Genomic DNA, 20,203 nt, shown 5'->3' on the forward strand with positions numbered 1-20,203 from the left:
ATATTGAGATGAACCGCATTTGCTGCATTGTTATAGACTGAACAAGCCCTGTATCACTAACGGTACCAGAAATTAACCCAGTCTCCGGGAACATGAACTCCCGCCTTGGGCATCTGATTGGTTGAATATCCTGTCCATCATGGCATCCCTGATTTTCATTGGTCAGCGCTCTCCTCTGAGGAACCCCCCCCTTTAAACGTTGGCAGAACGGTCAAGATTTTGGAGCGGACTTATACAAAGTGAGCAAGTTGAGGGAAGCGCAGCACACGGACGTCTGTCAGGGCTGGAAATGCGCTTTAGTGGTCGTACGTGAGCATCTCTGGTCCAGAAGAAACATTCCATAATCATGGAACTGGAAGAGAAATCAAAATACGGTAAATATTTAAAGCCTGAAACGGAGACGCTCACTTCATTTGTCCAAAGTCCTTATCGGCAGTTAATGTAAAACCAAGTTTTATTGCGTTTTTGGAGCGGCGAAAGTAGGTCTCACAATGGTCCCTGCAGCTTTGCTTAGTAAAGTACCTTTCCTCATTCTCGACTTTTAATTTTTTCAAGTTAGCACTTTCTCTGGCGAAGTGTCGAACCCGTGTATTGTCACAAACTAACGCAATGTAAGCTAGCTTTTACTTCTGAGTCAACGTTTTCGGTTACGGCACGGGAGCCCTGTTCTGCGTGTGTGTTGTGAAAACACAGGATGCCTGAAGTATGCTGCTATATATTGTCAGGGTGCACAATGCCCCAGTTTGTGTGGTGCTTGTCCAATTGCTGCCACATTCCTCAGACTGCTATGGCAGGCAGCTCAGCTAACCCAGCGTGCATATAGAGCACAGCGTATTAGAAAATTCCTCAAACAAGTGAAGAGGGTCTCATTTTGTCCACCGAGTGCATTCAGTCTGCTTTGGGAAGGCTATCTTTAGTTTCATTTCAAACGCAGACTGCAACTACAGTATCAGTGCTTCTCTGTTTTGGCTGTTGTAGTTCGTAATCAGGTAATGTGGGTGTAATTATGCCCCCACTTATCCCAAAATACTTGTTAAAAATGTGTTTTTATTCATGCACATAATAGTAATTGTAGTACAGCTTTCTGCTCAGTGAAATCAGTACAGGGGAAATGGTTTTCTATGAAACAAAGAGTGATTTAAGCTAACAAAAAACATCAAACAAACAAAAAGTTATGCAGCGAGGTGGTTTTTTTCTTCCATAAAGTCTGTTTTTGGATCAATAACATGTGCCTTTTGTACAAACTTCCAGTCTCTTCACATGCAGCTTGCAGTTTATACTGTTATCATCAACATGATCATAGGGAGGAATGAAAAGCGAGGCCAGATACTTCTGCTTGCAGTTCCTCCTGCTCTTCCCTGGACACTCCCTTTCCCACTTTGCTTGCCACATGATGGCTAATTGATTCAATTTACCTTCCACAGATTGCAATGAATATTGTGTATGTGTGTGTGCGTCTTTGTACAATGTCAGTTTGCTCAGTGTAGTTAGTTGTGAAAGTGAGTAAGAATGCCTACAGCCTCTCGAATTCTTTAATATCTTTCAGTGAATCTTCATACCAGCTAAAAGAAACAACTAAAAAAAGAAGAAAAGAACAATAACCTTAATGTTCCATGTGGCAGAAAATGTCAGAACACACTATAGGATCTCCACCAGTTTTATGCGTTGGAGTAATTTCAGGCTGTAATATATGAAGAAACCTCAATGACAGGACCTGAAACAACCATGCAGCCTCGCCCTGGTGCAAGTTAGGCGTAATTACAAGTCATATTTAGTAGTGTAGTTTGAAACCTGATCTCCATGCCCCCCTGATCTCTCCGTCATGTCATGTTAGACTATGCTGAAACTACATTCAGATTTTTTTTGGAAACATTTCATCCATTCACTTTCTTTTCATTTCACTTTGTGTGCTGCATTGATTAAAAAAAACAAAATAAAAATACATCTATTATTGCAGCCTTCTGTTTGCACTGAACGGTGCCTGATCATACCCTTGCAGACCAATCTGGGTTATGTGACTCTGCTAACAGGTTTGTGGTTTTGTCAGCTGCTTTGAACTGCGAGAGTGTGAGGCACTAAGAGTGAGTTACTGGGTAAAAACTGAGCTATGGTCTTGTATTTATTCTCCCTGGCAGTGTCTGTGTTTGTAGATCACGTCTTAATCTCACTCACAGTTCCTGTTATTATCATCACAGGACATTGTTCCAATTTGTGCCTGAGTGTTCATGTCATATAAACAAAATTTTAAACAGCTTCATAGAGACTTACTGTCGTCAGCTGGTGGTATTTATAATGATGATTTTCTAGGTAGGTGTTACAAGCTAAGTTGAAATTAAATGGGTGGGTTTCACTTTGCATCATATCTGTAGCAGAAATCTCTTCCTTGCATCTGACAGCAGAGAATAGCAGTTGATATGCTCATCAGATGTAGTTAAAGTTGTTGTGCAAGTGCTCATTTTTGATGAGCTTAAAGATTAGCTGCTCTCTGAAAATACTTCAATTTTCAAAAGAAACCCTCCTCTTGCAAAAGTGGAGTCCAAATCTTTGCAACCATTTCCCAAAGGATCCAACAGCTTGCTTGCATTTTTGCGTGTGGTCATTGTGTTGCTTTTTCTGTAATACCAGAAATAGATCTGAACTTGGACTGAAATAATCCACACCCTCTTTCTGTACTGACAGACATGTGGGACACAGACAGGAAGGGCTGTGACCTTTAGCTTCAGGATTTTAAGCTAGTGCAACCAGCGGCAGCCCTTGGTAACGTTTTATGCAGCTTGAGAGCAAGACAAGCTATTGTTAACATTTCATCTATTTTTACTTTATGCCAGCTGGAGCCTTTCCTAGCCACCATAGAGGAAGATCTAGGGTACACCCTGGTTGTCTGTCGCTGGGCTAACACAGAGAGAGACAGACAACCATATGCACTCACACCTAAAGGGAGTTTAGATTTACCAATGAATCTAACCAGAGAGAGTACCCAAAGAGAACCTACGTGGGGAGAAAGTGGCAACCCCAAACAACAACAAAGATGGGCAGTGTTTCCAATATTGAGATCAGCATATGTCTGCTGTAGGTTTTTACCCATTAAAAGGGAGTTTTTCCTTCCCACTGTTACTAAGTGCATTCTCATAGGGGGTTGCCTGGTTTTCTCTACATTATTGCAGGGTCGTTACCTTACAATATAAAGCACCTTAAGGTGAAGTGTTGTTTTAATTAGGTGCTATAATAAATAAAATTGAAAGCACTGAATTGTTTCTAAAGAATAAAAGTGTAAAATCTTATTTTAGGAAATGTCCTAAATGAATAGCCAGTATATCAGTCAGCTGATAAACAAAAATATAGCTCCACTTGTGTGTTTTGTGCTGCAAAGGGTCAGAATGTCCTTAGAAAACACTCTGAGAAGCTTTCATGTAACTCCAGGATGTGTGGGAAGGTATCAAGAAAATAAAACAGGGAAGCTCAGGAATGTTGGGACACACTAAAGAGTAAATGCTGCACCTGAATAAAAAAATACTGCTGAGAAGAAAACAATGGAGGACATGAGCTTTAGCTTCAGTCACAACAATAATGCAGATTGGACTGTAAACGTCTTTGTGAAGGTTCATTGAAAACCAACATGGCCTTTCATTAGTAGTAAGTTACAGCGCTTCTACATGTGGGAAATGTTATACTTTTTTTATGCTTCCAGTAAATGCTAGTGTGTCTTGCAGCACACTGGAGAGTATTTATCAGATTAAAACTTCAAATAAAAAATGTGCTCGCTTCATTTCCCTCACTGCATCGCCCCACGTGTTGTAGCAGCTGTCTGCAGATGGAGGTCATTTCTAATGAGTTACACATGACTGTTCGACCAGTTCCACCACACTTGATTCTAATACCTCAAATCAGTTTCCAAGGAAAAGAGCTGGATCGGTGTTGCCGTGCCAGTTATTGCAACGCGTTTTTGCTGTTTAGAGAAGTACAGGAAACCAAAGGCTCGCAGTGGTAATTCTCTTGTGCAGTAACATTAGCCAAAAAAAAGAAAAAACTGGATGGAAACTTTCATTACAGCTCCCCTTTTTTCTGGTTTCTCTGAGTGTCCGTGGAAAGCATTCATGGCATTTAGTATGTCTGTGGACTCTTTGTTAAAATGATGAGTTCGTTTAACACGCTCTGATTGCTTTCAGCTGTCGGAACAAACAGAAGTGGAGACCAAAATCATACAGGCAGGGAACAAAAAAAATCACTAGCTTGTAAGATTTATTGGGTTTCACTCTGCCCCCAGTGCAGTAGATCCGTGGGAAGGAAACATATACCATTTTAGTTTTTACTCAATACTGATGTGTTTAAGCTTGTGAGCTGTCACGTCGCTGCAGGTGACCATTTTACAGCCATAAATATCCCAAACACCTGAATTCAATTAGCGAGAGCATTTACGCAAACCACCCCCAGATGGAGAACTCCTCCTCTGTTTACTGCAAACACATGTTCCTGATCACATACACAAATGAACTTTAGTCTCCTCCTACTCTTTCACACACCCACACCTTCTTTTACTTCCAGCCTCTCTGTAGATGAGTTAAAGTTGCCTGCAACTTTACGCGGAAACAAGAGGGGGAAAGCAGGCTGACAGAAATCATGTTTGGAAGTGCTGGGGAGGTGCTGTAGGGGGAGCACAGGTCAGAAAGAGGCTACTTTTTTTTCCGGGATAAACAAAGAGGTGTTTGGGGATGGGAATGTGAAATAGGTTGGGTGGGGCATTGGTTGTTGTGCGGCTATTCAGGAACAGGTTGAACTGGTTTCCGACCAAACTACTTGGTTCTCCCCTTACTCAGTCATTTGTGGCAGCAGATAGGAAAGGTGGATGAAGTGAACCAGATAAAGAAGCTGTGAAAAGAAGGAGAAACATTTTTTTTGCCCAGGAAGGAATTTCAACATGCCTGAGGGTGGAGAATATTATGGAAAGAACGGTACTGACTTGTTTATCTTTACTTTTGCCTCAACTAGGCACTCTTTCAAAAAAAAAAAAAAAAAAAAATGAATCTAAGACACGCTGGTGATCACTGGGTAATCTTTAGATTGGCTGTTTACCTTTCTTGTATAGTGCTCACACCTGAAAGTGCAGCGGCAGCCTTGAGACTAGGGGTGTGTTTGTGAACGTTTGTGTGCCACTGCCGGCAGTGGATGTGTGTGCACACCGATACAGGTGTGTGAGGTCACGCAAGTCTCTTATCAGTGTTTTCTCCTGCACTATTGTTACAAGGTTGAATATAGATAACCACCAGAGGTGCAGATCTCTTTCTTGGACTCAATCTGTGTATTTATACTGAAGAACAGAACAAAGTTAAAAACTAAACTTGTTTGAAATATGTTAAAGTTAGATACCAGAACACATACGAAATACAACATCTACGCTCACTATAACAGGAAGTGGTGACTTCTTCAAAAGGCTGTAAATGCTTGTTGCAACATAACCCCACTGACCACATTCATAAGTCACATACTTCAGAGTCACCACAGCTGTTGTGTTTGTCTATACTTCAAGACTCCATATGCTACACATTATTAATAGTGTATGTCTGGGCACTGTTATGATGTAGGCCTGAAGCTGGTGGAGATGTCTTTTTGTGGCATAATTGTCACAGTAATGGCAACAGGAAACAGTCCCTCCCAACGCAAGCTAATAGCATTTAAGTTTTCGTTAAGCATGAGCCAAACTGCCCTCCTTCGGCAAACGTTGTTTTTATACCGCTGATTATTCACTGCACTGAAATGCTGACCTTTTTTTTTTTTTTTTTTTTTTAACTCTTTAGTCAAAGCAAAGCTATGATCAGGTCAGCAACAAACCAATGGGAGGTGAGAGTGTTGAAGTTGCCTCCTTCAGCACTGTTTCGCAGATAGTTCTTTGTAATCTCATAGAAAGGTGATATGCCTGGCTGTGAAAGACCAACTGCCTTTTGTTTGTGAGTGTAAGACAAGAAAGAGAGCTGAAAGAGAGCTGCCTGAAAGGATGTGTTAAAGCTCAAAAGCTGAGCCGCTACACCAAAAACCATAGACCGTATAAATGATGGGTATGAAACGTGAAGCTAGCGTGCTGCTACATTAAAACTGGTTGCAAAAGACATTTCCAGTTCTATAGAAGTGTCTGGGAAAAGAGCCCAGACCGCTGCAAACACTTTCCAATTGAGCTTTTGTAAATCTTTCTTATTTTAAGTGTAAGATAGGAGGATTTGCCAGGATATCCCCACTGAAGCACCAACCCTCACTGTCAGGTCTGTTCCTTGCTTGTTTACATCAGGCGTCAGGTTTGGGGTGCTTCTTGTGACAATTTAGCATTAAAAGTATAATTTGGATTAAAGAGTTTGTGGATTAACCATTAGAGAATTTGGACTGGGACTGGAACTGGAACGTGAAATTTGCTTAGATAGCAGACACACTACCGTCAGATAACCTGCAGCAAGCTCAAGTGTTTGCTTGAACCTGCAACTTCAGCTGAAAGAACAGAAAACATAGTCCTTATTATAAGAGACAGCATGTTGTAATCTAACCATATTTAGACAAAAGAAAAAAGTTTGCTCATTTTATGAACTGGGAAGATGTGTTTGTCTACTGATGAGCATGATAGCTTTGTTTTGACATAGAGCTGTATTAAAACAACAATACTAGCTCCGCTGGTGGCTTTACACATGGGATGTTTGCTCCTGCTGTATTATGAGTTTTATATGAGCTCCCGGTTAGTCAGCAGGGAGGAATTTGATGAGTTTCTGGGCGTGTCTAGCCTTCAGGGGAAGTCATCTGTGAGAAAAATGGGAGGAAGACTCTGGTGCACTGCTCCATGGCCTTGATCCAGCTCTGGTTTTAACATAAATTAATGAGCAGCTATTATAAAGATGTTTACTTAACCCTTTAAACCCCAGCGTATTGTATTTGATACATGTGTTTTGTGAGGGGTTTTTTTTTTTGTGTGACATCTATATCATCAGCGTGACTTTTTTTTACCCTCAAAAATGATGTAAATTACATGACATTTTAATGACTAAATTTCAAAATTTCAAAAATATGGCTTATGTATATGGCTTCAAGTGTGTTACAAATTAAAACTCATGTATGCAGATTAAAATTTGATATATTCTTATATTTTGTCTAAAGGTAAAAAAAACCCACTCCATTATTCAAGTCAAAATTCAAGATTTTTGGCAGTTATTTCATGGTTCGGGTTTTAAAGGGTTAAACCTCTCAGCGCTTTCAGTTGCCACAATGCTAAGAGCTCATTGATTGATCAATGCATTTCTCTCCTTTCATGCAGGTGAGCCCAGGAAGCATGACCCGAGCTTCAGGGGCCCAATCCAGAACAGGTGAGAGAGAGATATGGCTGTTACACTGTGCAGATGACTACAGAGGACTCCATTAACCATGTGAACTCTCTCCACTGTAGGGGCTGCACAGACATTGTTTGCTGCATTCTGTTCATTATTGCCATACTTGGTTACATTGCAGTGGGAATACTCGGTAAGGAGACAACACAGAAGCACAAATATCCAAACTGAAAGCAAGTTTCATAACCTTTATATCTCTCTTTTTTTTCTTCTTTTCTAACCCAGCCTGGTCCCAGGGTGACCCAAGAAAGGTGATCTACCCCACAGACAGCCGAGGCCAGTTCTGTGGGCAGGCTGGCACGCCACTCGAGTGAGTTGCTTTCTGAAGTATAGATAAAATGGTCTCTGCTGCACGATTTTTCTTAATTTGAGTGTGATCTTTAGGGTATTTTGAAAGTTTGAAAAGGGTGGAGTGCCCACTACGGGCCGGGGACGAGTTCCTGCCCCAAGTGGAGTATCTCGGGGTCTTGTTCACGAGTGATGGGAGAAGGGAGCCGGAGATCGATAGACAGTTTATTGAAATTGAAACAGTTGAAATAGTTTATTGAAATGTGTTAACATACATGGATGACAAAAGACAGAGTTTGTACAACTCAAAACAAGCTTGTTAGTCTTCGGTGTGTTGTCCCTAAAGATACATATATTAATTTATTTTTGTCTGTTTCTTTCATGTTCATTCCTTGAGTTAGGTGCCTTTTTTATGCCTTGATGGTTCATAGCCCAGTGTTAAGTGGCCAGAGAGTCTGGCTCCTTGGAAGCAGAAATGAAGGGTGGCTCAAAAGTTTTGGGTGGTGCTTTCGATTCCTCAGGCTTTTTTGTGTACCACCATCTAAAAAGATATACAAAATCAATTGTAAATATATACAAGTGGTTTGAAAGCTTAGCTAGCTAACTTAATTAGGCAACATTAATACAATCAATTATGACTAACAAGTTAACTCAAAGGTTTTCCTGGCATGTTTACATTAAGTTAGTTCCCAAAAAGTAGATTCTGTTCATCTGGACGTAGCGTTTTCAGTGGGAGAAACGTTTCGTCCCTCATCCAGGTGACTTCTGCAGTCCCAGCTGAAAAGAATCAATTTTTGGGAATTTCCTTACCTGGTACTATTATTCATTTGTATTATTATTAGTGTTATTATTATTATTATTATTATTATCATTATTATTATTATTATTATTATTTGTATACTTTTTTGGGTTGTTTCAATAGCCACACCATGTATTTTTGGAATGTGTAAAAGTAAACTGGAAAGTACCTAGCACATGTTAGCCAATTGAAAGGCAGGACTGCTGAATAAACCCTGCAAACACTGTTGTGACAGCATTGTGTTGTCCCTGGACAAAAATAGTTAATTAGAAATTTGTGTAAATTTCTGTGCACTTTCTTTGGTCTTGTTCCCAACAGGAAGAAGCCCTTTTTGTTCTACTTCAACATCATGAAGTGTGCCAGTCCCATGGTGCTGCTGGAGTTCCAGTGCCCAACCACACAGGTGCCAACTCCTCTGTTGATGAATCTTTATAATATTTATTTAAACAAAAAGATAAACACAATATACACTATGTGCTTTGTCGTGAAGGCTTAAAATTATGAGTGTAGAGTTGGGGCAGAGTTGGCTTTTTGCTTTTGTTTACAGATGAGGATAAAATTACTCTCCCAGCCCCCTATCAGCAAGTTTTCTTTAGAAAAAATACATTTGTGATTGGCCAAAATAACAGAATTATTTCAGAAAACAAAATGAACAGGGTCAGTGTTTTTAGGCCTGGAAAAACTGACCTTTTTATTGAGCCATAGTACAAACCACTACTGTGCTTTGTAATCCTCAATGCTTACAAAATCAACTGAAAACTGAGGGTTATTTTCCAATTTACGCACAATTTAAAAACTTCAACATGGGTTTGAACTGTTCTTTTGGAACATTTTATTGTCAAAAACAAAAGAAATCAGTTTAAGCTTAAAGAATTATTGACGCTAACAAAACAGGAGATGGATATACAAAGATCACAGCGGTTCCAGGTATCACGGGCTAGAGTGAGAAGTGTCATAAAGAAATTCAAAGAGCCACACAGTAGAAAACAAGCCTGCCAGTAGTACGAAATGAAAGCTTTCAAAGAAAGGACTCTCACCAGTGCACCCCCGAACAACGATAACTAGAACCCTGTACAGGAATGGATGGCAGGAAAAGCCTCACTTCTGTAGAAGAGACGGCTAAGAACAAGCGGAAGAAGGATTATTATTACATTATTTCTTTGACTGCTTTTGTGATGGGAATGTGGCCTGACTGTCCTGCTGTCCATGTTCATCTTTAGATGTGTGTGGAGAAGTGCCCTGATAAGTTCATGACATTAATCAAAGCATACGCTGTCAATAGTGACTTTGCCTACTATAAAAACTTCTGCGAAGAAGGAGTGACCAACACAATGGTGAGTTGTACTTGAAGTCTTCTGTACTATCTCGGGTATCGATATATTCGAATGCTTTCTACAGACCTTCACTTATGTTTTGGATATACTGTGTTTTTAGGGTGTTGCAGAAATCCTTAAGCAACGTCTCTGTCCTGCAATGCTGCTTCCCAGCAAACCCTGTAAGTAGAATCTCTAAATATGTGTAAATGATTCTTTTTCAAAGGAATTTTAGGGGAGTGGAATATTCATGAATCATGCAATGATACGATCATTGCATGATTCATGACCTTTGACCTTTACAAAAAGGCAAGCAGAGAGACCGTCAGATTTATACACACAAACAAACAAACCCATCTTACCCCATTTTTAACAACTGGACAACATAAATTGGATCTGATTCAATCATATAATTTGTGCTGCTTATCTGCACTGTACTTGAACTTCTTTATCTTTCTGCTCTCCTTCCTGGCTGAAGAATTATAAAATATTTTAGTACTATAGTTTAACAAATATCTAGTACAAATTATTTACTATTAGCTGAAAATGACACATTTTTTTTTTTTTTTTTTTTTTAAATAATTAATTTACAAAAAGAAGCCAAAAAAGCCCCACTATGAAAACATCTCACTACACATTGTTACATCCTGTGAGGCTGTTGGAGTACCTCTGCCTGGCGTTCTTTTCATTTCACCCGGATCCAACTGTTACTGGCCCCCCACCCTCATCGCCTAGCTTTTATGTGGGGACGTAACACACATAAAACTGTATTATTCTTTACACATGTAGGGAAACACATTTCATTTGTTTGTTTTTGTATTTTTGACAATGACACGTTTCTCTACTTTTCTTTCAGTCACCCGCAGGTGCTTCCCAGCTTTGGGCATGAAAGGAGGGGTGATAACTGTGGGAAACAGCTCCACATTTAATGATGGAAATGAAATTAGAAACGCCCAAGACCTTGTTGCTGGTGTACAGTGAGTATCAGAACTTTGTGACACAGCTAGTTTTCAACTACATTACTCTCTCTTGGTCTGTGTCAACCGGCCACTACAAATAAAGTGTGATGAGAAATTCCTGAAGCAGATAAACACACGGGGCTCTCTCCACAGGAATGCCACTGTGGTAATGGAAGCTCGTCAGGTGGTGATGAAAATCTTTGAGGATTTCACACATTGCTGGTACTGGATCCTCTTGTAAGTAATAAACTCTCCTTTTTCATCCTTGTCAGCTCTGTTTGTATTGCAAAGAGATTTTCCTTAAATTGACCGTACCTCCTCTTTGCAGGGGATTGGTTATAGCCATGATCATCAGCCTCGTCTTCCTCATCCTCCTCCGCTTCCTGGCAGGGATCATGGTCTGGATCATGATTGCCATGTTGGTAGCAGTGATAGGCTATGGTAAGGGACAAGGTGGAAAATATCATTGTGGTTCATAATGGCTTAGTAATCTGGTCCTACCCAGAAAGCAGGTCTAGACTAGCTGGTCAGTAAGTAAATCATGAGTGTCAGTATAACCGTGAGCATGCTCAGTGAATACACTAGTATTCAGCACAGCAGGAATATTAATGCAGGGTTGGTAACTTTTGACTGGGGATAAATTGTGAAAGTCCTTGTTGTCAGAAAACTGTAGTCAGTGTGGGAAAAAATGCAAACTGAAGGAATTTGCATGAAAGGAAGATGCAAAGTTTGAGTGAAGTGACCCACAGCTGTGATGTTAGATTTCTATTTGAATAAAAATGTGCCATTTGTTTAATTGAGTGTGAAGAAAAACACCCCGTCACTTCCTGTCATATCCTATCCTGATCCTTTCACACTAAAAGGAATGAGAGTATGAGACACCTTTGGGGGAAAAACATGTCTCATGCAAAAACAAACAGCTGGCAATGCTGAATTTTGCATGTGCTTACCAAGCGTATATTAAAAAAACACACATTCATTATTGTGGGGAAAAGGATTTTCTCCATCATTACCAAGTCATTGATCATTTCACAGATTACTTCAAAGTATCTCTAAACAGTGCTGTTCACACTTGGCAAGCTTAGCGCAGAGTTCAGTTTCAGTGTCTCAAAAAGTAATTAACTTTTATTTTAACTGCTTTAAGCTTTTTCTTTTTTAACTCCTACCATCCACGTAACCCTCAATCTCTGCTACCTTGCTACTCTCCAGTGTACTACTGAAGAATCACTGACAGACTGATTTTACAGTCAAAGAAAAAGCAATGCAAGTTTGTATTTTTATGGCTTTAACAGACGACCATAAGACCGTCAACTGAAAACAAATCTGTTCTAAAGGAGTGGAATTGAAAAATGAATGTGGAGTGTTAGCAAAACAACTAGTTAAACTTTGCAGACTTGTTGAACCAAGTAATTTCTCAGATTAATCTGAAAGTGCTGATGTTGTCTCCTCTCCATCAGCTCATCCACAACGGCATGTGGGGAAAAAACCGAAAAAACAGAAATTAATACTCATTTGAAAGAGAGGTGTTCTGCTGTTTCCAATGGGATACAAGGAAAGTGTGCTACCAGGGATAAAAGAAAATTGTGGCCACAAGATGGAAAGATTGATGAAAATAGGCTAGGCTAATGTGAAGATAAACATCACTGTAAAATGATCTGCGGCAAATATAGTAAGAATGTTCTTAAGAATGATCTAGTATCCTACTTGACCTTTGATTTTACTTATCCAACATTTATGTGCCTTAATTGGCTTTTTTTATTGACTGAAAAGAATACAGTTTTTTCAGGGTCAGCAGGGGGCAGAGAGAAAAGTCTGCTGAGGTAGATGTCAAAGTTATCATTGTAACCGATTCACAGTTGATCTGACTCTTGAAATGAAAGAGATCTCCTCGTCTGTTTGGAAGCAAACCCAAAAGGAAATAACAAGGCCCCTTTTTCCGCCTGATTTCCCCAAAAATTTATTTGCTTTTCTGTGTGCTTCCTGTTGCTGATTAGGTATCTTCCATTGCTACATGGAGTATGCAGCCCTGAAAGGAGAGGCCGGCGCTAATGTGACTATCAAGGATCTGGGCTTCCAGACAGATTTCACAGTCTACCTGCAAATTAGACAGACCTGGCTGGCCTTCAGTCAGTATACATCCTCAAAATCTCCATGGATTATCATCCACACTCAACATATGTTGATTAAAACTTGAGACACTCACATGATTTTTCTCTTATCTCCTTATATAGTTATTATTCTAGCCATTGTGGAGGTCATCATCATTTTGCTGCTCATCTTCCTTTGGAAGAGGATCCTCATTGCCATTGCTCTTATTAAAGAAGCCAGCAGGTCAGCCTTCATTTTAGAGCTGTAGCAAGTAGAAGAGAAACAGATCAATAAAACTTAGACGTTATATTGTTTGTTTTAGAGTGACTCACAGTAATGGATTTAAGTGCTGCATTAAGGGTGCAGATAAAGAACCTGATACATAACTGTGAAGGTAGATGTTTGCATTTGCTTTTACAACTGATGCTGTGATCCTGTTTTCAGAGCAATTGGACATATGTTGTGTTCCCTTTTCTACCCACTGTTTACATTCCTCCTCCTGGCTGTGGTCATTGCCTACTGGGGAGTAACTGCTGTGTATCCTTTCAAGCTATTGTTCGTGGTAGTGTTGTTATTTAGGGTTGATGAGGAAATGAAAAATGCAACTCTGAACTGTTTTTTTTTTTTTTTTTTAAATGTTCTTGAAGAATTTAAACTTTTAAACTGACTTAAAAAATTAATGTGTCTATGAATGAACTGAATGAACAGTTGAGGTAAAGATACCTTAGAGTATGTGCAGGGATGATGAACAGGGCTGGTAAATTCACATTAAAAGCTAAGGTTGAAGTTTGATCATGCATACTCTGCAGCTGTGTGATTGAAGTTCACTGCATTCATAAACAAATAAACCAATCAAAACAGAGGAACATGCATATTATTCTTTATTATTAGTAGTATTATTATACACTCATAATTGTCAGTTTTGTTATCAGTTAATGATGGTAAGCCTTAACAGAACTGATCAGTTTCTTGTCCACGTCCAATCAGCCTATCTACAAAATCTTCAATGAGACAAATTGTGACTACTCAAGACAAACGTGTGACCCGGCTGTAAGTTTTTCCCCTCTTTATTTGTGTGTTAAATTTTCATCTCACTTCACTTCCATGCATGCCGCTTGGATTTAACGTTTTGGATTTGAGAAATACATTTGCGGCGTCACTAAATTAACCGTGTCTTTGTTCAGAACTACTCGACGAGTCCCATGAAAGCCCAGTGTGCTGACTCGAAGTGCCTTTTTGCTTTCTACGGTGGAGAGACCCCTTACCACAAATACCTAATTGCCCTGCAGTTCTACAACGTCTTCCTCTTCTTTTGGTGTGCCAATTTTGTCTTGGGACTGGGACAGATGACCCTAGCTGGGGCGTTTGCTTCTTACTACTGGGCTGCCAAAAAGCCAGATGACATTCCTGCTTTCCCAGTGTTTTCTTCTCTTGGGAGATCTCTCAGGTTTGTATCTGTGTTGGGTGAAGACTTTTAGTAAAACTGTCTTCTGACATTTGCTTTGCCGGGTCCTGAAACATACTTCCTGTTTTCATTCTTTAATTGTTTTAGGTATCACACAGGGACTCTGGCATTTGGCTCCCTTATCCTCTCCATCATCCAGATCATCAGGGTTTTGCTGGAGTATCTGGACCACAAGCTAAAAGGTTTGCTACATTTTATGGAGTCATAAATGACTCCATAAAAGTGACCTATTTAAGTCTAACATCTGTTAAAGGTTGATTGCTCTCATTCACAGGAGCCCAAAATAAGTTTGCAAAGTTCCTGTTGTGCTGTCTGAAGTGCTGTTTCTGGTGTCTGGAGAAATTTGTCAAGTTCCTGAACAGAAATGCGTATATTATGGTACGTGTTTCAGTTATTATTTATTCAAGTCTCTGAGCTGGCGTGATTAAAAGCTTGGTACTTATAATGTTAAATGTTATCTTGATGTAATGACTGCATTTGGCCTCTAGTCGGCGATCTATGGGAAAAACTTTTGCACCTCTGCCAGAGACGCCTTCTTCCTCCTCATGAGGAATGTGATCAGGTGAGTGTAAAATCATCACCTCATCAGAAAGCATTTTGTTAAATGTTTAATCCTATAAAGCTGACTGGAGTAAATGCCTGTTTTTAAATCCCTGCAGGGTGGCTGTGCTGGATAAAGTGACAGATTTCATTTTATTTTTGGGCAAACTGCTCATTGTTGGGCTTCTGGGTGAGTCTGCTTTTTGTTTGTGTTTTTTTTTTTTTTTTTTTTTTTTTTTTTTTTTCTCTTCATGTTGACCATATCAGACTAAACCAGCATTTCCTGGAAAGATTGTGTCGACCCATCGCTGGATGACCGATTCAACTCACAGTCCAGAAATGTCTGCATAGCAGATGAAATCCTGCAAACTTACTGCAGGACCTGCTGGCTTCTTTAATAAGAGCAAACTTGCAAACTGTGGTGTTTTAGGATTTGTTTATTTTTTGGAAGTAGGATTTAATTGGAGCTTTAAATAGGACTGGATCGCTTCCACTGATTTTATAATGTACAACATTATTTATAGCTAATAGAAATTGTAATCATCAGCTCAGACTGTGTAGTGTACATGGGAATTGTATTTATATATTCTTTGGGGTTTCTCTCCACAGGGGTCTTTTCCTTCTTCTTCTTCTCTGGGAGAGTGAAAGCCTTTCAGAATACAGCTCCAACCCTGAACTACTACTGGGTACCCATCCTGGTAAGCAGGACTGAATTTCTATTTTTTTTCTTTTCTTGTCTTTAATTGTTTTGTTGAAGGATAATGTTTGTGTGGTTTTTGTCATCTCTATCAGACTATGGTGGTTTGCTCATACCTCATCGCCCATGCATTCTTCAGCGTGTACTCCATGTGCGTGGACACTCTGTTCCTGTGTTTCTGTAAGTGACACATTCTCAGTCAGTTGTGACATCTGTATGTAATTCAAATTATCCATGCAAATGTCCAAACAGGTTCTTACGTGAAAGGGAAAAAAAAAAAACTGTGGAGGAAGGGCGTAATGTTAGGAATGAGCGAAATGAAAACTTTTCTCACTTTGCTTCTGGTGTTGGGCTGTCACTAATTTTAAATTGCATGAAATACGGTGTGCTACATTTCAAAATAACAGCCTGCTCCTGTTAGCCTGAAAAATGTTGCTGCTTGGTGATGAAGTGATACTTTGGGTGCTTTTGCTTGCTTGCCATTTGACTTTCTTTCTCTTTTTGTGTCTCCTTTCCTATTTCTCACTTCCTAATTCGCCCCCTCTTATTTCCCTTCCCACTTGCCCTCTAACACCCTGGTGTATACATACATTTTTTTCACATTCACCCATTAACACAAAATAATCAAAAACACGATAAGGTGAAGACCTGGAGCGCAATGACGGCTCAGCTGCGAGGCCTTATTACATGTCGCCAAGTCTTCGTGAGATTCTGTGGAAGAACAAGGAGGAGGATCCATCTGAGCCCTCCGCTCAGCAGCAGCAGCAACACGATGAAGACACCCAGCTGAAACAGGAGGCTCAGGAGGAGGACACGGCTTAGAGAGGAGTTTGTGGGGGGGGAAAAACTCAGATTTTCCACTTAATTACAGGCAGAGCAAAATCCAGAAAGTCTTTTTATTTTGAACCCTTTCAAAGTATGAGCTGGGACTCTGTCATCTGCTCCCTTAACTTCTCTCAGATACTAGTACAGCTACAAAACACCACGCCTTAAAATGGCAGGGATTCAGCATTTTGCTTTAGTCCACTTTGTGCAGATGCAACCCCTGCAAGTTTCAAAATGAATGAAGGAAGTTTTTCAGTTCAGAGTGATTTCAGCATCCTCCTGAGGTAATAGGACGTTGAACGTTCCCTAAATGGATTATCTAGGCTTCGTTTAGTTTGCCTCTGGTGGTCTTTAAAAACTGTTACATCCGACACTAAGTAGCGTTTTATACAGCAGCGGATACCACATTGTCTTCAGTAGAATTTCACAAACTCACAGCAAATACTGTCGAATACTATTTGTTATATTTAGAAAACACATTTAAGAGTAAAGCACGTGGCTTCATTTTTTCAGTGGTTCTTTTACTCGCAAGGCATCACCACAGCGATCCAATCTGCATATTTGATCTTGTGGATTTTGACACTGGATGCCCTTCCTGATGTAACCCTGCTAGGAATTTGTCTCCTCCCCAACTGGTGATCTTTTGCTTGTTAGGCAAATATTTTAACCAAAAGTAAAGTAGACTGCCTAAAAGTAAGCCTAAAGCATGGATTGTTGCTAGGAAATAATGGTAATAATAAATCAAACAAACACACAAACAAACAAAATCACACTACTGTAGTACAGTATAGGACAAGAAAACTCTGGTTACAGCTGGTAACCAAACCCTGTAGAAGCTATAATCAGAGTTTTTTAAACAAACTACTTTCTTATGTAATAGGGTAGTTTAATAGAGTTGCATTTGTGTCTTAAACCTGCTTTTATCCTAGCGGCAAGTAGGGGGCGGCGACTCAAGTTATATGGAAGTCTGTGGGAAAACAAGCCTACTACTTACTATATTTATGACCTCAGTAAATGCAATCCTCAAACTGATGATGTCATCAGTGGCTAGTGTGATATCATGATGAGTACAGAAAAATGATTAAACTACTAATTATGGTCAAAGTTACTCTAACAGACTTGAAGAGATCCACCCTCACACTTCATATCTTGTTTAAAAAAACAAAAAACAAACAAACAAACAAACATTATATGATGGGAAGGGCCAAAAGTTGGGGTTCCAAAAACCAAAAGGTGATGTCATAGTGGCCATGCTCGTGTTTTATATACAGTTTGTGATTGTTTCTAAAATAATTCAAATAAATCAGCACAACAGACATTATTCGTCACTATGGAGGTGGGGCTTAGCGAAGGGTCAACTTAAGCGAACAGAAGGGCTTTACAGCAGGCAGGAGTTTGGTATGTGTTTAATTGTTGTATGAATTTTGTGATACGAGTGATTTCACCTCACACTCAGAGATTTATTGACACTCGCTTCATCCTGTTTAGCGTGCTGAAAGCTGGCAGATGTTTTATGGCTATTGAAAATGTGAAACTTCAGTGAACATCTGGGTAAATGGCTCCCTATGAGGTGACTTCATATTTCTAACTCGGCGTTGCCTCCATAAAACATGCTCGCACTGCCACTAGCTAATAGAAACTTGAAGCCAATCATGTGCCTAATTGACAGCATTATTAATGTTTTGCACATTAGTGTTTACAGTTGATGCAAACAGAATCTTTTTTTTTAATACACTCAGTGAAGCACTTTAATCTATGTTCACTCTAAGCCATAACACATTTGTCTCTGTTTAATGAATGCTGGTGAGTCTTTTAATCGTGCAATTTTTGTTTTGGTTTTTTTAAACTGTAAATTAGCATAGCTTTGCCTTTTTAAAATATTTTTTAATGACTGTGTGTTTTGCAGTGCAGTTGGTTTAATAAACACAATTTAACCAGTGATATCTGTTTAATAAAAAAAAAACGGATGCTTTTTTTTTTTTTTTTTTTTTTTTTTTTGTTTGTTTTTGCAGAACTAAAAGGTTTTCATTCAGATTTCCTACCTGTCAATATACATTGCAAAATCTGATGCTCATTTAAACTTATGCCAAGTCCTCAAAAGCATGGTTTAATGTCCTTTTCTTTGACCTCTTTCCAGTGGAGGATTTGGAGAGGAATGACGGCAGCCCGGAGAGGCCCTACATGATGTCCGAGAACCTCCTCAAAATCCTGAAAAAGAAGAACAAGACTGACCCAGCTCAGTAGACCACTCCGTGTAGTAGCGTACGCCTTAGCGGGGTGAGATCGTGGGCTAAAGACAACTGGGGTTTTGTTGAGTTTGAAGTTGGATAACAAGTTCATGTCATCGATTATAAGCTGTGTCTGCTGAATTTGGTTATTACTAAATGCTTCATAAGCTCTTCTGAACCTCAGTTTGGACACAGACCTAAAAATGTCCACATTCCCACATCTTGTTTCTTGCTGAAAGCATCATGAAGTCTGGCAGGTTTTGTGGATGTTAAAAACGTAGAGACTGCACGTTTATCAACTGAAAAAGAAAAATGAACAAACATGTTAGTGGTATGTAGAATTCTTGTTTTTGTTTTTTTTGTCATGTTTTACTGTTAATATTTGAGTAGTACGGGAAGGTACATATAAAGGGTCATCTGCAACAGTTTTGGAATATGATCTGTTTTTATTCTTGTGTTTTTTTCTTTTTTTTTTTTTTTTTTATTTTTTTTTTTATAAATATCTATAAATATGTATAACTTGTGTCATATTTGAATTAACAGTTAACCATGTAGGCACCAAAGCCATTACCCCAGCAGTCAGGTATACATAGTGCTTTTATACCACTTTGCCTAAAGCATCTGGTGCTGCGGTGTTCCTGTCATCAGCAGCCATATGGAAATATAACCAAAAGCAAAAAAACCTTGTATCTTGATAGATGTGCTGGTTCGGATGAGGGGATTTTTTTTTTTTTTTTTTTTTTTAAATGTCAGTTTTGTGAAGCTGAACTGTTTTCAAATAAAGCATAGTTTTCTATAAAAATCCATGTGACTCTTTATGTATTCATATACCGAAGGCTTTAAGGTGCTCCCAGTATTTCAGCATTGGTGTCATTCTGATAGACCTGATGTGACTCGAGTCTTTCAGGTACTGGGGATAAGCTCAGGTTAGTTTCTTTTCTAAGCTTAAATGGTCACACTTTCTGTTCCCTGCTGTTCCCCCCCCCCCCCCCTCAAAAAAATTCTATATATTGATTTTGAATAAATCCTTACAAAACTAACATATAAATGTCACATCTGTCCTTTTAGCTTTAAACTTAGAAACCATAGTTACAGTTTGTAGAAATCCATAAAATCCTAACTGCTGTTCTACGTTTGACCATGAGAGGGTGTGCATATCCTCACTACAGGTCATTCAGCGTGGCACAGTAAAATCACCTGTAGTGTGTAAATGCTGGCTTTACGTAAGTGTCTAATGACTAATGCGGGAAAGTCTGTCAGGGTTTGATAAAAATCAACTTTCTAGGAGTCATATCAACAACTCTGCAGTAGTGGAATGTAGCTGAATACTTTTAAAATACTCCGTTACGGTTCAGAGACAGGACCTTCAGTCAGAGAGCTGCCAGTAGACACACTTCTGGAAATGTTTTAATGCAGTGTTTTCGAACAGGTAACAGGATGCCCTTGACTTTGAATGAATGCACTGCTAAAAAAAATTAAAGGAACACTTTGAAAACACATCTGATCGTTATGGGGAAAAAAATCATGTTGCGTATCTATATTAATAATTTTGGGGGGAAATTTGTAGGAAGGAATAGGATGCCACAATGTTTGATGAAAATGACAGTTATCAAATTATAGAGGGCTGAATTCAAAGATAAAGGAGG

General features: G+C 39.3%; 1 protein-coding gene across 5 annotated transcripts; it reads left to right on the forward strand.

Moving 5' to 3' along the window:
• The first annotated feature begins 225 nt into the window (after positions 1 to 225).
• LOC120742530 (choline transporter-like protein 2) lies at positions 226 to 19,361 on the forward strand. 5 transcript variants are annotated; one of them, XM_040045882.1, is made up of 23 exons: positions 4,338 to 4,949; positions 5,793 to 5,835; positions 7,286 to 7,334; positions 7,415 to 7,488; positions 7,581 to 7,665; positions 8,761 to 8,845; positions 9,663 to 9,776; positions 9,877 to 9,937; positions 10,612 to 10,732; positions 10,868 to 10,951; positions 11,043 to 11,155; positions 12,709 to 12,840; positions 12,946 to 13,045; positions 13,247 to 13,339; positions 13,768 to 13,852; positions 13,987 to 14,249; positions 14,355 to 14,449; positions 14,542 to 14,645; positions 14,756 to 14,829; positions 14,927 to 14,997; positions 15,417 to 15,505; positions 15,600 to 15,684; positions 16,145 to 17,483. In XM_040045882.1, exons 1-23 carry the CDS (start codon positions 4,938 to 4,940, stop codon positions 16,324 to 16,326), a joined length of 2,214 nt encoding a protein of 737 aa, XP_039901816.1. In that variant the 5' UTR covers positions 4,338 to 4,937; the 3' UTR covers positions 16,327 to 17,483. The 5 variants fall into 5 exon arrangements, with proteins under 5 accessions (XP_039901818.1, XP_039901821.1, XP_039901816.1 ...); XM_040045885.1 differs by lacking the exon at positions 16,145 to 17,483 and adding an exon at positions 18,467 to 19,361 and having other exon boundaries at positions 4,352 to 4,949; XM_040045884.1 differs by lacking the exons at positions 4,338 to 4,949; positions 5,793 to 5,835 and adding an exon at positions 226 to 374.
• The last annotated feature ends 842 nt before the right edge of the window (positions 19,362 to 20,203 follow it).

The sequence above is a fragment of the Simochromis diagramma genome, unplaced genomic scaffold (assembly GCF_900408965.1).
Source record: "Simochromis diagramma unplaced genomic scaffold, fSimDia1.1 OVJJ01000150.1, whole genome shotgun sequence".
Classification (NCBI taxonomy): domain Eukaryota; kingdom Metazoa; phylum Chordata; class Actinopteri; order Cichliformes; family Cichlidae; genus Simochromis; species Simochromis diagramma.